General features: G+C 36.2%; 1 protein-coding gene across 1 annotated transcript in view; it reads right to left on the bottom strand.

Moving 5' to 3' along the window:
- Positions 1–9,281: 9,281 nt before the first annotated feature.
- Positions 9,282–20,748, bottom strand: part of LOC106699643 (probable flavin-containing monoamine oxidase A) — a 64,757-nt gene continuing 53,290 nt past the window's right edge. The window contains exons 11-12 of the mRNA XM_023337982.1: positions 19,819–19,919; positions 9,282–11,669 (exon numbers count right to left, since the gene is read on the bottom strand). Of these exons, the coding sequence (XP_023193750.1) occupies positions 11,354–11,669; positions 19,819–19,919 (417 nt within the window). The 3' untranslated portion in view covers positions 9,282–11,353. The remainder of the gene's footprint in view (positions 11,670–19,818; positions 19,920–20,748) is intronic.

Here is a 20,748-nt window from a genome sequence, read left to right on the forward strand (position 1 = left end):
ATTATTTATCATTCTTTTGTTTTAAATATCTGAAATAAACTGGTGGCGAGAGCCTTTCTGTTCTGTCCATAGTTTTTACTCCACTGTTTTTTTTATTTTTAAACACTTATGAGGCATGGTGGTTACCTAGCAATAGCCTGGCTGTTGCTAGGTAACCACAAAGCGACTGAGTTGGTCGATGCAACTAACTTTACTTAGCCTTTATGACCTAAAGCCTTTCCTGTGCGGTTCTGGATTGGAGTTCATTAAAATTATTGAATATTCCATCAAATATCTGTTGATATTGACCAAGTGTCTGTTTTGATATATAATTAATATTGGTATTAATTTATTGACCAGCCCTAACATACGGTTGACCAAAGTTTAGATTGTTTGGTTTATTACTGGAAGTGGTTCACATGCCAAATATACTTCAATAAAGTGCACAGTGGAAGCCATCTTGGCACTATTGCAGAAGCTAACATCAACAGTCTTCAGCTCCACTCTTGGGGGCTCAACCAATATTTTCACAGGGTAATGAAGTCATCAGAGTTTTGATTGTGTCGTTTTTGGGTTGGTTAATAAAGGGCTGTTTTCATGTGCAGTTCCATGTCAACTTTACACAAACCGACAAACATGCAATGAATCCATCCACCTTCAATCCAAAAAGTTAAGAAGAACAAACATGTTTTCACTGAGGCTCTTTAAATGGGTATATCTTTGAAAATTTAAATGGACATCTATGATTGTATACAAAACAGACCAGGGTGTATTTGCTTATTGTGAGAAAACGCTAAAGAAAATTTGCCTTACGGGGGCTCCGTATAGTAAAGATTTTCTTCTGGGCCCCTATGGATTACAATAAATCCCCCCCAAAAAATAAAAAAAAAATCAACTGAGCACACACATCGTTCAACCAGACATAAACCTAAACACATATTTTGTCTTCAAACTCCACTGAAGTTTATTTCACATTTTAGGTTGCAACAAAACAAAATTCAAACCTTCTTTACAGTGAAACACTTTTGTGTAACTGTTTTTATTATTTTCATTCATCCATTCTGCTTCCCGCGCTCCCCCTGCAATGGCACTGCGCCCCACCTACGGGGCGCGCCCCACACTTTTGGAACCACTGGTATAGTCCAATCAAGCACCTGAGGGTTGTGGTGAATAAACAAATCTAAATAACAAAACATCAAGTTCGAATTGCTAACAATCACCTTCTAGTTCAGTTCATAACTCACCTGGTTATGTCTGGTTTTAGTCATCATTTTATGATCAATGTATGACTGATGAAGATGATCACACTGAGCATTTTCACACCATTCTCGTCAGACACCTTCTGCTGCAAGCTAAGAAAGAAGGAGCTGCTTTTTCTCACTTACCATCTTGTAGCAAATCTCATGATCTTTGCAGATGCTAAACCTCTTTCTTGGGAAAACCCTTACTTGACAGAGGAAGGATGTGAAATAAGCCAGTTTGAGTCCAAATACTTATGTAACAACTTTCTGAGGAGTTCTCAGATTTTTCTCCTCCACAGAGCTTTATGGAGCAAAGCAGCCCGACTGTTAGCGGATTATGCAACTTGATACTGGAATTAAGAGTTTTGTGTTGCCGCTGAAATGTTGGGTTTGAAAAGCAGAGAGAAAATTTACAAAGAGTGATGAGGATTGGGCCGATCAGATGCATGGATGATGCACATTTTGCAAAATGGTTTCTCTATTTTCTGACTTGATAAAATACATCTAATATTATCCGACTTCTAAATCTTTTCTGACCTGCTCCACATTTTAACCAGACATGGCCTCGTTGGTAAGGTCCCATTACCTTCACTGGATGGGTTTACTAAATGTTTGAACGAGATTCAGATCACAACTTTAATAGCGATTCCTGCCTCCTGAGTGTTACACAACAGTTGAATCCTGTTTGAACTGAAGCATGACGTGTGATAGCATTTGCACCCCTCACATTATTCCACACTCCAATGAGTTTTATTTTAATTTGATGATAGACCAACACAAAGTAGAATTAATTGTGAACTGGCCAAAATAACTATGCATTGTTTTCAATATTTATTGGACATAAAAATCTGAAAAGTTCGGCCAAAATCATTGAGGTAGACTCTCTTTTTCCACTTCTTTTTATTATGTTATTTTGGATAGAAAAATTAAAAGCATGCATAATTACTTTCTTTTCTCAATTATTTATTTCTTTTTGTTGGTCTAAATATCACAAAATCCAGATAAAATACATCTGTTGCTACAATCACAAAGACAAATTTTGTTAGTGTGTGGTAAACAATAATATTGTGATTTTGAGACCATTTTCAAGTAATATAACGGTAATGGCATAGTAACACAATAATGCATTCTAAACTAGAAGACATTTTAAATGTCCAAAATAAACAAAGCATCAGAAACAACAAATAAAATTCATTATGACATCTCTGCAAACAAATTATGCTTTGTGATTTGAATCAAACTGAACGGTCAATGCATAAATGCTCAATTGTAATTGTTAATTAGATAAGATGCTTCTTTTCTAAATTACAGAAATTGAAGTGTGATACGCATTTGCATGAACTTTTATTCACCCTTTCATGTTCAACATTGGGTTCATGATGATATCCACTGAAAAATATATGTTCTTCTCACTCAGGTTTACTGAAAGGATGGTCATAAATAATAAAAAAGTCAATATATCCTCAAATGTCATTTTATTTTTTAGGTTTGCAAAAGGAAGAAAGTTCAAAGACGGTACAAAATACATTACTTATTGAACTTCAGAGACAAAATACAGTGTTTGTCATTAAAAAGCGTATCAGTATTTCATGCAACAAGGCAATTGTAGACTCTCCAGCGCACAGGGTGGAATTATTTTTAAAAGTTATTTATTTGGCATCGGTAATATTTAACTGAACGTAAAATGTTGTCAGTCAGAAGGTTTGCTTGACTCTTAAATATGGAAAACAAATAAGGAAAAATTAGATAAGGTTCATTTAAAGAAAATAACTAATCATCCTGATGCAATGTGGTGAATTTCACACCCTGACTCCAAAATACCTGCACTATTCAAACCAGAACCTCATCAGAAATGATCCACAACAACAGAAATCCGTTTAAATTCTTCACATTTTGTCAAAATGAAAACTTTGACTGTACCAGGCTGCTGAGAAACAATAGCTTTGGTTCAGCCCAGTCACATTTACAATAAAATACAAACGTAATTTTTTAAAACCAGCTCATCAGTTCAGTGAAAAGCTGCATAAAGAAAGTCAATACTGCGTTGATTTAATTGGACACGTTTACAAGAGGAAATAAAACTGAAGAAAAGCTCAACAAAATGTCAGGGAAGAAGACTGTCTTTGTTCATGTGCAGAGAAAACTTGCTGTATTTCTGCAAAGTTTGTGTAAAATGTAGTGAGACAAATGCAAATATGACTGAAAAAAAATCATTTTAAATTGGACAAGAAATATGCAAGAATATGGATTTTATAGCAGTTTATTCATCTCTGGATATTTAGTTGTCTTTTATAAGAAAAATATTAAAATCCCAACACTTGTTTTTATTTTTCTCCAAAGAAAAGATTTTGAATTGATTCATTTGTGTTGTTTTGCTTATTTAGTTTGATAAAGTGCGAATGGCTTTGATGTGTTGGCAAATTAGAAACAGTAAAGAAAAAAGGGAATAATTAATCCTGCTGAACTCTGTTATTTTACATTCCTTCTAATTTAAATGACTAGAACAGCTTCACTGGGCTGATTGACCTCGTAGTAACTTCTGGAACAATTTTTTTAGTTACAAAAAAAAACCGTTTAGTTAATTTGATGAATATTTTCAATGTTCATATTGATCTTGAACAGAATTTTTTTTAAACAGGTGCTCTAAAAAGATTTAGGGGAAGGTGCTCTAAACCACATTCCCCTAATCTCTGAAAAACGATCAAACAAAGTGTGTTGTTTTAAACTCTAGTTAAGTCAACTAACTAAATTTGAACTCAATGTTGTACCTTTACTTTGGTACAAGAGGAGAAGATAATTGGACCAGACCAAAACCAAACATTTTATTTATTAGTTGCAATCTTTTGTGTGCGTCTTTAAATTTTTGCTATAAAGAAATGTCCTTGTGCATATCTGACCTTTTTAACAAAACCACATTTCGAAGCAAAAAAGTAATAGAAAAAGGTGATTATCAGACAGAATTCACATTTTATTACAATTCTGATGTTGAAACTAAAGATAAGAGTGCTAATAATAAAGGATTCAAACCTCAGGCTTCCAAAAATAATAGGCTGTCTGAATTGTTTGAATTGTTTTGTTACATCCAGCCTGGCACATTCTATATTTCACAATTGTTCCTCACTATCAATTAAAACATGGTCAAATAATTTAATATCCCAGACATCTTTACATTCTCCTTCAACATTTAATAACAATTTTAAGACATAGAGTCATCAAAATCTGAGGTAAGATTAAGCTTTAATTAATAAAATGCCTGATGTTGAAGGTCATATCCAAGCGCAATATATGCATCTTTTAGAGTATAAATAACCTTTATTGTCCCTGAAGGGGGAAATTCAGGTACACCAGCAGAAAAGTGACAGACAAGCCAAAGTATATAGATTCACACAAAGGTAAGAAAAAGACAAAGTAAAGGCAAAAGCAAAAATACAGAATATCACGTTTTCAACCTACGGACTATAATAACATGCCGCGCTGCCGCAGTAAAACGATTCCGTTAACTAAATGAAACCTGGAGATGTTGATTTGCCACAGGAAAGGGAAAAATACAGCAGAAAAACAATTAAAAAACAACTCAAAGCCACTTTTTTCCTTGCTCTCTGTGTCGGCTACGCTACATGCAAGTCGTTGCCATAGCAACTGACGACAACGCCACTTTATGCATCAGGTTTCAACACCAAAAAACACTCAAACGTTTCCCACACACTGGACAGAACTACTTCCCTGAAGCTCGCTATCATCTGTTTTAAAGCTGCAGTTGTGTTGTAGTTCTGGTAAAATTGGACCTTTACGTCCGTCTCCACATCATCAAACTCCTAACTTTTCATGGTTTTTCATTCGACTTACTTTGTTAAAACCCAGGACAAAATTTAAATAAAGTTTAAAGGTGTATAGACAAAATACTTTCGCAAAACTTTTGCATGAACAAAATGTGTGCCGTGTTTTCTATTATTGTGCAAAAAAAAAAAAAATTCATTTAGCAAAATCTTTTTACAGTATAGTTGAGAAACTACAATACAAAAATAAAATAAAATATATAAATATATAAAAAATAAACTTTTGTAAAAGTTACTTACTGCAGCTTTAACGAAACAGGGACTGAAAATGACAACTGGAGCTTTTCTGGCTCCATCTTTCTATGGAATATTTGTCTCATACTAGCAAATGAAGCAGAGAACTTACAGTAACTTCGCTAATGAGGGGAAAGATGCTATCTTCACACAGTTAAGCTCAGACATCATGCGCCTTCAGCTATTTTCAGGGTGAGTGAAGCTTGTTTTCATCCAACTCTATTATTTCGCTCTAGCACAGATTCACTTTTAAATAGCTAACACGCACTGGGCTTGTTTACTCCCATGTTTCGTCTACGAGTTGCCGTCCTTGGTACCAGATGGCGAAGGTATTAGTGTTGCTCCACGGAGCCGCGGCTGCTCAGGCAACGTGTGTTGTTTATATCAGAGATGGGCTTCTCTCTGAATTCATCTGAATGCCTGGCAGCTGAACAGCTTTGTGCACCTTGTTGCTCATTGGCTGTTCTGAGTTTGACCCCCATGTTGAAATGGGATTTGTTAAAAATGGTGTTGGAGATGACAGAGCTCTTTTTATGACTCATCCTTGACTCTGCTGACCAAAAAGCAATGAAGTCAGACTGCTGCTTGCTGGGCAGTGGGTGTTGGAGACTATTTAATGCTAAAAAAAGACAGCATAAAACCACAACAGAGCTTTTCAGCTGGAAGAATGTAACGCTGCAGAGAAATACTGCAGCTGTAAAAAGTGTAAATTAAGCCATGTAGGTGGTTTTGATGCCTAATGTAGTGACTCTCCAACATTTTAGGCCAAGCCCAATTAAAAAAAAACATACTTTCAGCTGAGAAAAAAATATAGGCCAACATTATTTTAGTTACAGAAGAGTTTTCTCTTGCGTCAAGAACAAACTCACATATTTGTCATATTAGTCGCCTGCTGTCGATTCAAAATAAGCAATCAAGTACTCTCAAAAAAGAATAAATAATACTGTTTCAGCTTTTTTTTTAACCCCTTTTACTCTGTGTGCAGTCACACACTGATCCCACATGAGCTTTTATTACATTTGTTTTGGTGTGTGGTTTTGGGAACTGACGGTCTGACGGGACAACTTCACTTCAACTCTGTCCGACCGTGACATCTGCAGCGCTCCTCCTGAGCATCACCATGAAACCACAGGTGGATTAAAAGAAAAATAGAAATAAAACTAATGTGGGTTTTCTAATTTTCTTCAGTTATTAAAAATGGTTTTATTTTATTTCTAAAAATCATGATTTTATCTGATTGCTTTGACTCACATTTTTATTAAAACCCTAAATACCTTCTATTAACAAAATATGTTTCTGAAACTGAGCTGTTTATGTATTATTTCGTTTTGAATATCCAACGTTTCTTTTTTATAAAATAAATGTATTGTAAATGGTGAATATACAAAGTACCAACTGAGAGGGACTAAAAACTCACTTTTCAGACTTTTTTTTTAATCACAAAGAATGTAAAAGACAAATCCATAAAGTTTCTGTGATGGATATGGATGGATGGAGAACCTACATAGATTTGTTAATAATTTGTGTAAATAATTACCAGTTTAGATGTACGCATAACCATAAAACTTACGTGAGATATGAAAACAATGCAAAATGCAATCTAAAATAAACGGCTGGAGTTGCAGCACTGCCTCGCTGGAAGAACTCTGACGCAAATTAAAAACAATACTTCATCCAGTTTTGCAAGGACTGCAAAAGAGAGACTCGTTTTAGAAGACTGTTATGTCTAGATGAAAGTAAAAAAAAAGAAAACATGGCACAAAAGAAGAATCTGCAGCTTTTACGAAATGGGCTGCATGGGTAATCTGTTAAAAGAGTTGCTTATGGTCACAAACACTGATTACCCTCAGCTGCAAAGGATGAATTTTTAAAGACGGTGCTGGAGCCCGAGGGCAAACACTAACACAAACGCTTTGACTGTTGTTTACAGAGGCTACAGTAATTACAGCAACCTTACTTACAGACATTAAACAAGATGTTCCTTCTATCTATCCATCCATCTATCCATCTATCTATCTATCTGAAGGAGTCATATGGAGGCTGCCTGCTGGAGCTAAATGTGGTTGTATAAAATGCTAAACGGTCTTCTTTTCTATAAAGCCTTTCAGAGTTAGCCTTTGAAAGCGTATGAAAAATTCATTAGTGTATTTTATCCTAAAAAAAGGGAGCATCAATTTCATCAACAAAACCATCTTTCTCTAGGATTTGATATGAATAAATTCTTTTTGTGTGTTTTCATGCCCATCGGCTGTGGCTGTGATATCACTATCATTATTCTCCTTTTAACTGTGAGATAAATAAAACATGGAATATAGGTGGCAACCACTTAGAAACATCTTCCTAATCTTAATCTTCTGGTGAATACATCTAAAAGCTGCTTCATTACTACTTTTCAAGTGATGAATGCTGAAATTGGCCTTTAGGTTTTCAGGAAAGGCTCATGTTCATCAGGTAAGCTGTAATTTTACCTTACAATTTGCGTTCTTACCATTTTGTAAAATTGCATCCCTTCGCAGCTGAAAGCAGAAGTGCACTGCATTTTGGGAAACATACCAGGTGAGAGGGGAAGTTTCCAACATCCTGGATTCTTCATTTTGGGCCACATTAAGATTGCGAATGTTCTCAAACGGTTGTGGCAAAATGAAATGACAAAACCACCAAATAAGCAGTGGCGGTTTCGGATATGGGTGGGTTGTCAACTCAGGTCAGAGGTCAACCAAGCACTCAGAAATGTTCCCTAAAAATGTAGCTACATTGTTAAAGGACGTTAGAGGAAGTTGCTAAATCACATTATGACTCTGAGTCTGTTTCACGCTGCGCTCGCTGGTGCACACAGGAGAGGTGGGTCAGATTTGCCCAGAGTATTGTCTTGAAGGCATGCAGGCAGGCTGAACTGTGGAACAGATTGGTTTCCCCCACACCAGCAGAAGTTTGTGAAGCTATGTTGTGTGTTTTATTCAGTGTGATAACTAATTGTGACGAAATAAGTGTTAAGGAAAAGTATTTTGGAACGCATGTTCTGAAGGTAATTATTTAAGTTAAGGATTGCAGATTATATTGTTAATATTTGTTTATATGCTAAAGCATTAAAATCCAGACTGTAATATTGATTACAGTCTGGTTGCACAGTAATTTACATTATGTCAGCTTAATAGTCTAATTTCATACAGAAAGGTGGCTCGCCCAGGGCTCCAAACAGGTTAGGACCGCCTCTGCCAATAAGAAACTGTTAAAATTTCAATGAGTAACTGTCTCTGCACTCGATTAGTACTTCTTAAAACTAAATAATATTGAGCATTTCTTCATGCTGGTGTACTATACACATAAAAACTGATTTGACTTGAATGATAAAATCACATTGAAGAGCACAACTGTTATCTTGAAGTTTCTAATTAAGCTGGGTGTTGGGACGAGGGGAAAAGTCTGACCTTTTTTATTTCAGGGTCAAGTAAAAAAAAAGAGGTGGGTGTATTTTGTTTCCATTGTTTTACATCTTCAAACCATGCAAACAACTTCTGAGATGATTTCCATCCTTCAGCATGGCTTGCAGAGGCTCTTAATTTAGCTCAAACCTGCGAAAACAGACAAATAGCGATCCATGGTGCTGCTGGATTCATGGTGATTAGTGAGCTTTTGAGTTGCTCTCTAGAGGAGACATGCGGGCTGACAAAAATCCTTTCAATCGACTGTGCAATCTAGTAATATTGATTAAATCACTTAGCCGGAGATGTTATTACTGCGTGACGAGTTAATCCATCTTACACTCATTCAAATATCTGCTGGTGTTTTGAAGCCGCACAAATGGGCCAGTGGCTGCGCTCCAAGCCGCTCATGCAGTTTTTATGGCAATCTGTGAAGCCGTGTTGGGCTCTGTCGTCTCTCCGCAAACCTGTTTAAACACGAGCAATCTGAGGTGGTTTCAAACCAAACTAGAAGGAGATAATCTCAAGTTTTTCTGCAATGTTTGCATGAAAACAAAGAAAGATTCAAAAACATTGCAATCATTTTATTTTGAGTAGAAATTGTGCAGAAAAGCGTAAAAAAACCCCAATGATTTACAGCTAATTTACTGCAAAGTTTACATGAATCCCTTCTCTAAATTCATGAGAATAAAACGGCTGAATCTCCTCATTAGCATGCAATTCAGATTTTAAGGCAGGAACAAATCATTCATCTTGTCCTGGTTTATTGGAGAAGGGCTGAATTAGGACATTCCTAAGTTATTTTATAACCAATATCATGCTAAAAAGTGTAATTAACCTATTTTAAATCTCTGGAATCAACCAGAGTTGATCAGTTTGCTTTCGTCAGTGTTGGCACAAAGTTGAGGTTTTGATTTACGCTTTAATTAGCTTTAATTATTCAGAATGGCTGCATCAACTGAATTGGATATCAGTGAGTGAGTATCTGTGTTTACTCAATGAAAGTGAATTATAAGCTTCAAATGTCAAGACAATGTCACCTCTAAGCTAATTAAGGGTGAAGTGATTGGTTTATGGGATTATCATTGATAATTGGATTGGATTGGATTGGAGGACTTTGGAGGAAGTCTGAAACCTTTTGGAAACATTTTTTTATTATTTTTTTTTATTGCCCCGCAAAAGTAAATAATGACACTTTTAATGCAAAGTTGACACTTCTAATTTGCTTTCTATGCACATTTTAATAGAACTTTGCATTAAAAGTGTAATTATTGACCAAATAATTCAAAGTTTACACATTTAATGGACTTTTAATGCATCTTTTAGTGCAACATTGCATTGAAAGTGTCATTATGACACACCCCTTCAAATAAAGTGTCACCGAATAAGCTACATTTTGTTGTCTATTCAGGCAGAGTACTAGTTATATTTACTTGAGTAACATTTTTTATAGCAGTAGTGTTACTTTTTTCTTTTACTTGAGTAATATTATGAATTAATACTACCCTAATATGCGGTTGTACTACTGGCGTAGATTGTTTTTTGTATTTAAAGAAATAGATTTCAGAGATTGGAAACATAGATTCTTAGAGTTCTGCTAATGTTTATGCTCATATGAGCAGTTACTGTTTATTTTGTATTTAATAAACATGGGTATTTTATTTGAAAGGTTACAAAAACATTTATGTATTTACATTAAATTTGCTGTGCCTCCGATTTTCTACTCCTCTGCAGGAAAGTCTGGAAAATTTTAATTTAATCTTCGTCTCCTGCTTTTCTACATTAGACTAAAGTTGGGCACAAAAACTTAAAAAAATCTATTAAATCTCTTTCCATTCATCTTCTGGAAACTTTTAGACTTTTACGCTGTTTTAATTATAGCAGTTTTGATTATTTTCTTCTTATTGAATTAGTGGGTGGATGGTTTAAAGTCAATCTTGGTGGCACTGAGGTAATTAACAGCAAAAATCTAATCAAATCTGGTAAAATAACATAAGAGAAAAGATGAACAGTCTAAGAAAAGCAACCACTGAAATTAACTGGTGTGAAGCAAATAAACAAATGAAAATAGTAAGGCGACAAAGCTAATTAAAAGTCCATAAACTCAGAAGTGGCAGAAAGTCGGTGTGTTTTTTAAATCATATTTTGCAGCCGCCTCTTTTAAATCCCTTTTTAAAATGCTCAGCAATCCCTATTTTGATCATTTAAACTCTAAAACACACCTGAATATGCATTAATACACAAAGTGAAAACCGTCTTGGTTCTACTGAAGAAACTCATATATATGGTTTTCCTTATTTACGCTCTTCCGGCCAATCAGCACCAAGAAAAGTGAATGGTGCCCCTGGATTGGCCGGTTCGCAAACGCCACTCCTCAGCATGTGAAGTAGCATTGTGGCTAGCTATCTTAGCTTCAGATGCTACGTTTTATTTCAAATGTTTTAGATATGCATTTATTTGAAGTATTAATTCAAAATAAATTCATAATTTTTTTCTTCTGTTAATATAAGAATTTATCCTTCAGATTGGATTTGAGAAGTTTTAGCAACACCAAGTCATTTCATGGAGCTTAACTTCACAAACACAAACAAATTCAATGGACGTTTCTCCTAAAGATGTTGTTACAGTATCGCTTCATAGTTTAGAAAGTACCTATGTAAGTTTTGATCTTCGTCAGAACGTCTTGCTTCCGAACCAGCAGCAGAGCAGCACTTATCGTCAGCACCGGTATCAACACGGACTTCCTAGTGAGCCTCCTGAGGAGCGCAGACAGCGCGGTTGGCTTCGGGGGACGGTGGAGAGTTTGACTCTGGATCAGAGATTCCTGCTCCTCCGCTGTCAGGACAACATGGCTGACTTCAGCCAGAACCTCCAGAGCGGCCCGCTGCCCCGCCTGCACGGCACCGCTCATGTAGCCGCACCATCGGGTGGCGGTCTCAGTGCCGGCCCAGTGGATCCTGTAAAACCAAAAACGCCCTTAAATCGTCACAAAGCATGTTGTCTTTGCTTTTACATTCAAATCAGCACGTTTAGAATCACAATTACAGGCAGATCTCAATAAATTATAATTACTTTAGCAAATATGATCATATTTTCAAGCTCATGGCTTTTGTTAGAATATTCCGTAATCCAGTGTTTCTCAAATTTTTCATTCTGAGAAACACTTAAACACTCACAATGCTCTAATTTTACATTTCTCCCGCAATAACACATCTAAATATATCCAACCTGAAATGAAAGTATTAGTTTCTTAACTATTGAGAAGGATTCATGTTTTGTAAATGTGACAAAACGTCGAGGGCCTTTTGAGTTATTTACAAATTCCCAATATCAAACAAATAAAAATAAAAGTTGTTGTTCACTACATGTGTTGTTAGCATAATTTTAGGGTTATATGTCATTTAAAAGCACAATAAAAGAAAAATGGGTTCAAGTTGCCGTGGCAACACAATATAAAAGTTCTTTACCCATTTATATAAGCTGGATTCATTCGCAGTTACATCACTTTCAATAAAATAAAAACAACAATAGCTGTTGACGTGACCTGCTTTTAAGCCACTTACTCATAATTATTTTTAACCACAATCATTTGGTAAGATAACTTCACAGTTTGTGCTCAAGTCACGGCAAATAAATGGTCGTTTAGTTTGCGGATCAGTACAAAAGGCGAGGCCAGATTAATGTAGCTTTCTTTAAAAAAGGCTCAGACTAATTACCATCTGTCTTTTACAGGTCAATTCCACAGAAAATCACACACACACACACACACACACGCACACACACACACGCACGCACACACGCACGCACACACACACACACGCACGCACACACGCACGCACGCACACACGTTTACACCTAATGCCAGATTTGAACCTCAAATTAACCTACTACACAGCTCAGACAGAAACATTCAAAGATGGTGACACAGAACTAGAACAACTGAGAACATTTCCTGCCTAATACGGTCACTAACTTTGCTCTTCATTAGTTTTGTGTTCAACATGCTCAACTAATTAGGAGAAGCTTGTTCAGTGCAGGAAAGCAGAATATGTTGCTGCTCGTTCTACGTGGCCCTGCTCGGGTTTGGTGTCGATGCTGGAGTAGATCGAGAACTGCTGACAACAGGAAGCCAATTTACAACATTCATATTCAGAAAGAGAAAATGACAGAAGAAAGAAGAAGAAGAAATTTATTAAGCAGTTTGTTCTGTTCAGATTAGACAAACCAAAATAGGAAGTTTTGACTTTGTGCCACAAAATATGTCAAGGAAAACTAATACTGTACAACACCCTGAAGGTGACACTCCTATGGTAAAGCACGGCGGTGGCCAGAACCTGGACAGGAAAAGGAAGCTGGTCAGCTTTGATAGAAAGGTGGATTGAGGTAAATATGGAAGAAGTGTATAAGATAAAACTACTTTGAGTTAGTGGCATAAATTCCCAATAATATACATTGAGAAAAATGAAATGTGAAACAGGGTCTTATAGAATAAATTTGCAAGATGTCGGTGCATAACCATGAAACAGACATGTGCAATGCTGCATATTGATCCAATAAAGTAAATGTAGGGCCATTATTATTGATACTGATATTGATGCAATGTCTTTTATTATTTATTTTTAATATAGCATAAAACTTCTGACCTTTGGGTGTTCTTGTGGTTTTTCCTTTGAATTTTTTTTGTCAAACAGAATAACGACAGACTTTATAGGCTTCTACAAAATTATTTAATAACATAGTGACATGATAAACAAATACAACAGAGAAGCAAATCAAATCTTTAGGCATTTTTTAAAAAAAAAGCAAAAAATTACTACTGAAGAGCAAAACAAAACCTTTTCTGGAGTAGATCTGACAAATTACAATAGAAAAATGAAGTAATTCAAAAGGAAAAGCAAATTTTCCTACACTAGAATCAATCCAATACTGATGTGGTGTTGATATTTTTGATATTTCTAATTGATCCACCCACCTAAAACATACAGCAGCATGTAACACACACACGCACACACACCAACTGTGCGTGAGTCTGGAAAATAATTCCCATGAAATGCCCAGCTGGAGATGCTATAAGCAAAACCCACCAAATCAGTTATTATCCACTTCATTCGTCCTCTGCTGCTCTATTACTGCAGATAAATCTGGCTCTTTTTATTTTAATTAATGTGCCACCTATAAGACAATATGCTTCACCTTTACCATCCCATTTCCTTCCTTCTGCCCTCTGGGCAAAAAGGTTCTTCCTCTGAACTTTTTTCAAGTCAAGGTTACACAAAGAAGGGTGAACAGCAAGTATTTATTCTTACTTTTCCTCATTTTTTCAAAGAGTACATCCTCTATTGGCTTTGAGTAAAATCTGTGAACCATCTTTTCCTGGTTTAAATTGTTTTCGTGCCAAATAGCTGAAACAATACATACTTGCAACCAATTAGTTGGTGACAGAAACCGCTGCGTTCAGATGGACCATTAGCAACTTGAAATGTTGATTTACTCCCCCAGAAGTTAGACAAATTATTGCTAAAAAGCCAGTTCATGCAACAGCAGATACTTGGAGTAAAAACCTGACATTGTCTTATTTTAATATATGTTTAGGTTGGAAGTAGTAACTTGAGAAAATCTAATTTTCTATTTAAACTGCTGACATAGAAAGTCCAGCAAAATAAACGAAAAATGTTGCTTTGTTTATTTTATTCCTTTTAAATTCAGGAGTCACTCATGCAATGAGAAGCTTCTCCTTTCTTAAACAATCATGAGCAAAGATATCCTGTGGTCATGGAAAAGATGTTAAGAAGGCTAAAATTATTGGCATAAAGCAGAGAAAACTTCTAAGGAAAATGTTCAAACTAGTATAATTGGGTTAAGAACTGACCGACACATTACTGAAAACATTGACAGATAATCTATTAGGAAGAAATGTGGTTGGAAAAACATTTCTGAATGACAAATGATCATTTGAACATTTGGTGAAACCACATTTTTGAATTTCCCACTCCGCCCCTCCAGACTAGCGGCAGCAGCAATTAGCAGACACCTGGTGGAGCTACTTCTCAGCCCACAGCTAATAAAAATGTTTGTGAACGGCATAATAGAGACGTGTTGTGATGACATACTGAGTCTCGGAAAGAACAGAAGCTTCTTAAAGCGACAGAGGCCAATTTCAAGATGTCAAATCACAAACTCAAATTTCTTTTGAGTTATGTTTGGTATATACAGAATTTTTATAGCAACAGTTTCTTGATTATGATGAAAAAATACGCATTACCACCCATGTATTCTTGTCTGTCCATTTACAATTCTCCACTACTTTCTGTCTATTATTACATAAAATCCCAATAAATATATTGAAGTGTGGTTTTAAAGACACAAAATCTACATTTTGAAGGCGATAAGCACTTTTGAATGGTGATGAATGCTTTTTTTAATAAAAATCTCTACTCATTCATTTCCCTTTCAGTTGTTTAGGTTAGTTAGTACACACGCTGAGGTCTTTGTCCTTCCTCAAATCCTCTTTGATTACCATCTTTATGAATCATTTCATGATTTTATTTTAGCAAAGTTCTTTGTTTCTGTAACTAAAAGCACAAGTAAAATCAAGTCTATCGTTATTATTAAAAGAATAAGGACATTTTCTGGCAGCAGGAAGAAATTAAAGTACTGTAGGACCTTTGAGATTGTTCATGTCAGTGTATGTTGTTAAAGCAAAACGGTGAGAAGTTGCCCTTTTCTGTGCATAACTTGGAGTTAATAAAGTGAAAATGAATAAAGCTGAAGACTGTCTGGAACTTATATAATCAAAAGTGTTTCCATGTTTTTAGAGCAGAAATCAATTCTTATTATGACGGTTTTGCCTCGACTGATTTCCCTTTGAGGTCGGCTCCAGTCAGTCAAAGCCTGTTAAAGTGCTTAACAGAAAGCGCCCGAGTCGAAATGTAGCCGTGATGACTTAATAACCCAGTGCAAATATTTTCTTCCACCTGCAAAAACACAGCAAACGATGAAAAGGAAAATCTATCCCCTGATGGTGAGGGGTTCACATGCCCTGCGGCAGGAACATGCTGCCTCCATCAGCACGCTGGCAGCCGCGCCTCTGTTGGTTCTCTCACAGATGACTGTTTTCATCATATGCACATCATTTGTATGCATTCTGTGGCGTATTATACCTCATTTCCCAAAACTAGCCGTCTGAGCCAATCCGGCTCTCGCCACACTTGATTGGTCTAACTCAGAGCACAAGTTAGCTTCCCATGTGAGCAACGGTTGCAGCTAAATCTACAGCAGCTAAGCAATGTGTGTTTGTGTATAATCTGAATCTTTTTGCTGCAAATACTCAAGAGGACGCCTTTTATTCTTGCTTACGCATCGTCTCTGTAGCCAGAATAAAAAAAGAGGACACTCATTTGATATATTATTTAAAAGAAAGAGGTAAGGCAAGGGACAAATTAATTCTCATGAGTGCAGACCGACACCAGACCACAAAACTAACCTGTAGTCCGAAAGCCATCCCCCACAACGTCTGGCCAACATCTTTTATGATTAATTTATATTTTCTGAACAGGGAGTTTGCGGTCTCTGCTGCAAACAGCTTTGCCATCTCGTTTGTGGCGGTGCAGCTGGATGTAAGAGAAACGCTACAGGAGTATAAAACAGGATCAAGATGAATAAAAACGGAGCGTGACCGTGTAAACAAATGGTCAGTAAGTTGCAGTGAGGATGTTTTTGTAAGCATTTTTATTTCCTAATAGGCTCAACAAGAGGCTTCATCAACAGAACACCTGGAACTTTGGGAGAAATGTTAAGCAGCTTTGTTTGCAAGCGTGCTGCTTGTTAAAGTCTTCCACAGGTCACCTGATGTCCCCCAAGGACAGAATTATATACATTGTCCATCACACAGCTGTGGAAAATAAATTGAATAATTCTGTATTTAGTCTGAATATATGACTAGTTGTATCAATAGACTTTGACACGTATTTATTTCAGATGAAAAACCCAGCAGGTTTAAAAATGGCGACCTCCATAGGTGAGAAAGAAAAGATAAGATACACATTTTTGAAGTACTTATGAGTTTTGATGCATCACAAGCAGCAATTCTTTTAATTAATAGGAAAATTACAGCATATTTAGGCCAACATTGGATCCCCTTAAATAAAACTGCAGTTTTTGACTCTTGCTTTTGCTGTAAAGTTAAGGAAGTTGTCTGACCGAAAGGTTATAATTAGCTTTATTCAATCATTAGAGCCCAGAATGTTAAATTGTGCAGATAAACTGGACATTACTTAATTCACAGTGCCAGATTAATTAGTGTCCTTCTTAAGCACAATTCCTTCAGTGCTAAAGAGAAAATGTTTGACTTTTGGACTAAATGATGATGTCCTAGTCATTTGGTTTATATTGCCTTTCATATCTGTGTTATGATCACTGTGTTGTGGAAAAATATATTACAGATAAGCCCTGAATTTGACTAGGCCACTTTAAAACAGGTGTGCTTCGCGTTACTCTCCAGTGGCATAATCCAAGTATGCTTAGAGTTAAGGTCAAAAACTGGCAGCGGGATTTTCTACGATTGTTGCTTTTTCAGATCATTTAATTCTGTAAATTCATGATTAAATGTGGACATTTCCACTTACTTGGTAAAAATTTGCCTCAGTAAATTCCACTGCATTGAACTTTCTTACAAACTGTTTCACCATTTTTTGCTTCTGCACATGCCTGGAAACAAATCATTACCGTACTCCGTTTAATTGCTTTTACATTTGTTTTGGAGCAAACGTGTTGGCATGAAGAGAATGTGCTGAAAGTGTTTCATGAAAATTGTACAAGAAACTGAATAATTTTCATTCCAGAAGCTGTAAAAGATTTGTGCAACATTTAGCAGCTGTTGCCCGTTCCATGTATAAGTTTTGTTTAGCTCTTGGCTCAGTGCATTTCATTTTGCTTGCAGTTCACTTGGGAGACCTCGACTCTTACATTTTTGATGCACTGTAAAGGCCTGCCCATATTTTGTAGCCCAGCAGAGCTCTTGTTCTTGGTATTCGAAGCACAGTGCTGTAACCTTGTAAAGGAAGGATATTGTGAGGACATTTATTCTAAGCTCGGGTACAATATCTTAGTCTGCAGAGAGTGTTTTGATATTAAGCAGAGATAACTGGAAATGTTCTGTAAGAGGTTGTGGGAAGTTAAAACAGATGAAATATCATGATATAGACAAATGCATGTAAAAAATAATGGGTGTAATGTCCACATATATGTTATAAATGTCATATCCATGATAATAATTCATATAGCCGTTTACAAGCTGCACCTGATCTTATCAGATGAATTTTTAACTCAAAGAAAAACATGCAGAAAAAAAGACTTTGAATGTGATTTATCCTGATAGATCCAAACCAACCTGGGTTTATATAAAAGAGTATTCGCTTCAATTATTAAATCATCAATTAACTGTGATTCCCCATATTTTCTTGGAAGCAGAACTAAAAAACCTTCAGTTCCCTAACCAGACCCACCCCCAAATAACTAAAATTACTTGAAAAAAAACATTAATAACTCCTATTTTATAAGTTCAAACACCAAATATAACTTAATATTTAGGATAGTGTTGCTAAACTTGAAGACGGTTAAGGTAATTTTATTTATGTAGCACATTTTCAGCAACAAGGCAGTTCAAAGTGCTTTACGTGAATTAGAATGAAATACAAACATAACAAAACCAAAAGAAAGACAAAAAAGCTAAATATTGGTTCTCCATATTTGATTCTTTTTTGGGGTTGCACAATCTATATACTAACAGGAGTTTCTCTAGGTCTTGCTCCGACATTAAAGTATAAAGCTAAATGTTGGTTTAATTGTGCGTTCACACCATTAGGCGCCATTCCAAGCGTTCGGCGCGTCCGACAAACAGGCCAGCAATGGAAAACAACGACTAGAGCGATTTTAACATGTCTGAGCCGCGCTCGACTCGCCTCTACATAGACTTTGAATGTAAACCAGATGCACAAAACTCTAGGTTTAAAGCAAAATGTCAAGTATCTGCATTCAAAGTGCACACGCATCCAACTTGAAGCATCGGACCCGTTAATGACGCACGAAACGCGTTTGGTGTGAACGTTTCTCAATCAGCAAGTATAAAACTAAATGTTTGTTCCAGTTGTTCTGTGTTGCTAAGTAGATAGCATTTTCTAAAACAGTGAAGTGAATTTGTAAACCTTGGTGAATGTAGATTTATCTTTTAAAAAAAGCAGAAATAAGAATCATCATTACTGCAGATCTAAACTCAGGGTCACTGCGAATCAAGGATTAGGAGAATTACTATGGGCTTTCATTCTTTGTAAACATCTCACAGAGCCGAGCAGTCCGACAAACCATCCGAGTCTATTAGGCTTATTACAGAAAGCGTAATGTAGCCCCTAATGAGATACAAAGGATCTCAAATCAAACCGCACATCTACAGGCTAATATCGTCATTTCTCCAGCAATTAAATGAGGTATCTTCCTTGTGCTGGACGCGGTCAAGGTCGTAGCACATCTCTGGGGATTCATTTGTCACGCAGGGACAGAATGCCAATGAGGGGCCGCCTTCCCCTCGCTGCCGTTTCAGTCACGTTACGCAACGAGCTTCCCCTGCTCCCCGTAGACTGGATGTCATTATAGAAATGCATTACCCGAATCCCCCTACCTTCCCAGTCGCTCTCGTTTACTCAGTCCTGTGCATCCTTGAACAGGCCATTAGAAATGGATTATTTTCTTCAAGGAATAAACCTCCTGATGACCTTTTGTTGTTGTTTTTTTGATCAGGACAAGCATGCTATAATTTAAGGCACTCTTCATGTCTCGTGTGTTTGATGTTGAGGAGGCATTGAAATGGTTTCTGTGGTATAAGAATAGAATAAACAACCAGGAAATACACCGACTATCTCTCAACCTGTCAGTAACCAACGAGCGAATCTCATTAAATAATAAACTCCAAAGAATTACTTGGAAGACTTAGGATTTTCTTCTTCTTCTTCTTCTCCATGGTTTGTCCAAGTGAGAGTGGAAAAGAAGATGAGACATTTGGAAGAGTTGGAGAAGCAGAGGTGTGATTATGTTTGTCATCAGCGGGGTGATTACCTGCCACAGGGCTTCCTCAGGCTCGGCTGGTAAAACGTTAGCAGACCGGGTGCCATGACATTGACGGGGCAGCCGCCGCTGAACTCCTCCTTAGCCCAGTCCTTCAAAACAAAACGGGGCTAAAGATATAACTCAGATTTTAATGGTGCAGCAGAAAAAGAAGAAGGTAAAATGACAGTAACTCCTAAAAAACTAACATATACTACTTAAAATTCGGATTTAATGTAGGATGTCCTCCCACCCCCCCAAGACATCCTCGTTTGGCAGAATTATGAGAGTTTTTATTTTTATTTTTAGAAAGACTTTAGAGAGTTTAGACATAAATCTACTAGCGTTCTCCCAGCAACACATATAATTAACAGACAACACAAGACAGAAATAATAAGAAACACAGCTGGACAGTTAAAGTTGCCCTATTGTTCAAATATACTTTAGTTTTGCTTGTAGGAAGGTCTAAATGTTTACAAAAGCCTGAATTTGGAAGGATATTTCTCTATTAACCAAGATAAGACTGAAATCTGAGCCATTATGGTCTGTATTAAATAGTTAAACAGGAACTTCATCACTGCAAAAACACAAATACTTCAAAGTAATTTGGTCTAGTTTTCAGGGCAAGTATCTTAGTACACTTGAAATGAAACAAACAAACTTAAAAGTAAATTTTCAGAAAGATATATAAGCTTGTTTTAAGTAAATAATTCCTTAATACTGAATCTTGCCAATCACCTCTCAGCAAATTTTGCCTTCTCTCAATTTAATTTACTCATTAACAACCTTTTTCTTTCTTTTATGTTGAAGATGTATACATATATGTATATTTCTTCATCTTTTCTACCCGATATGTTAATAAGTGGCTTTTATTTTAAGTATCAGGAGAAATTATTGTATTTATGTTGATTAAACTTCTGATTTTGAAGACAATAATACATA

Source organism: Xiphophorus maculatus, chromosome 8, assembly GCF_002775205.1.
Source record: "Xiphophorus maculatus strain JP 163 A chromosome 8, X_maculatus-5.0-male, whole genome shotgun sequence".
Taxonomy (NCBI): Eukaryota; Metazoa; Chordata; class Actinopteri; order Cyprinodontiformes; family Poeciliidae; genus Xiphophorus; species Xiphophorus maculatus.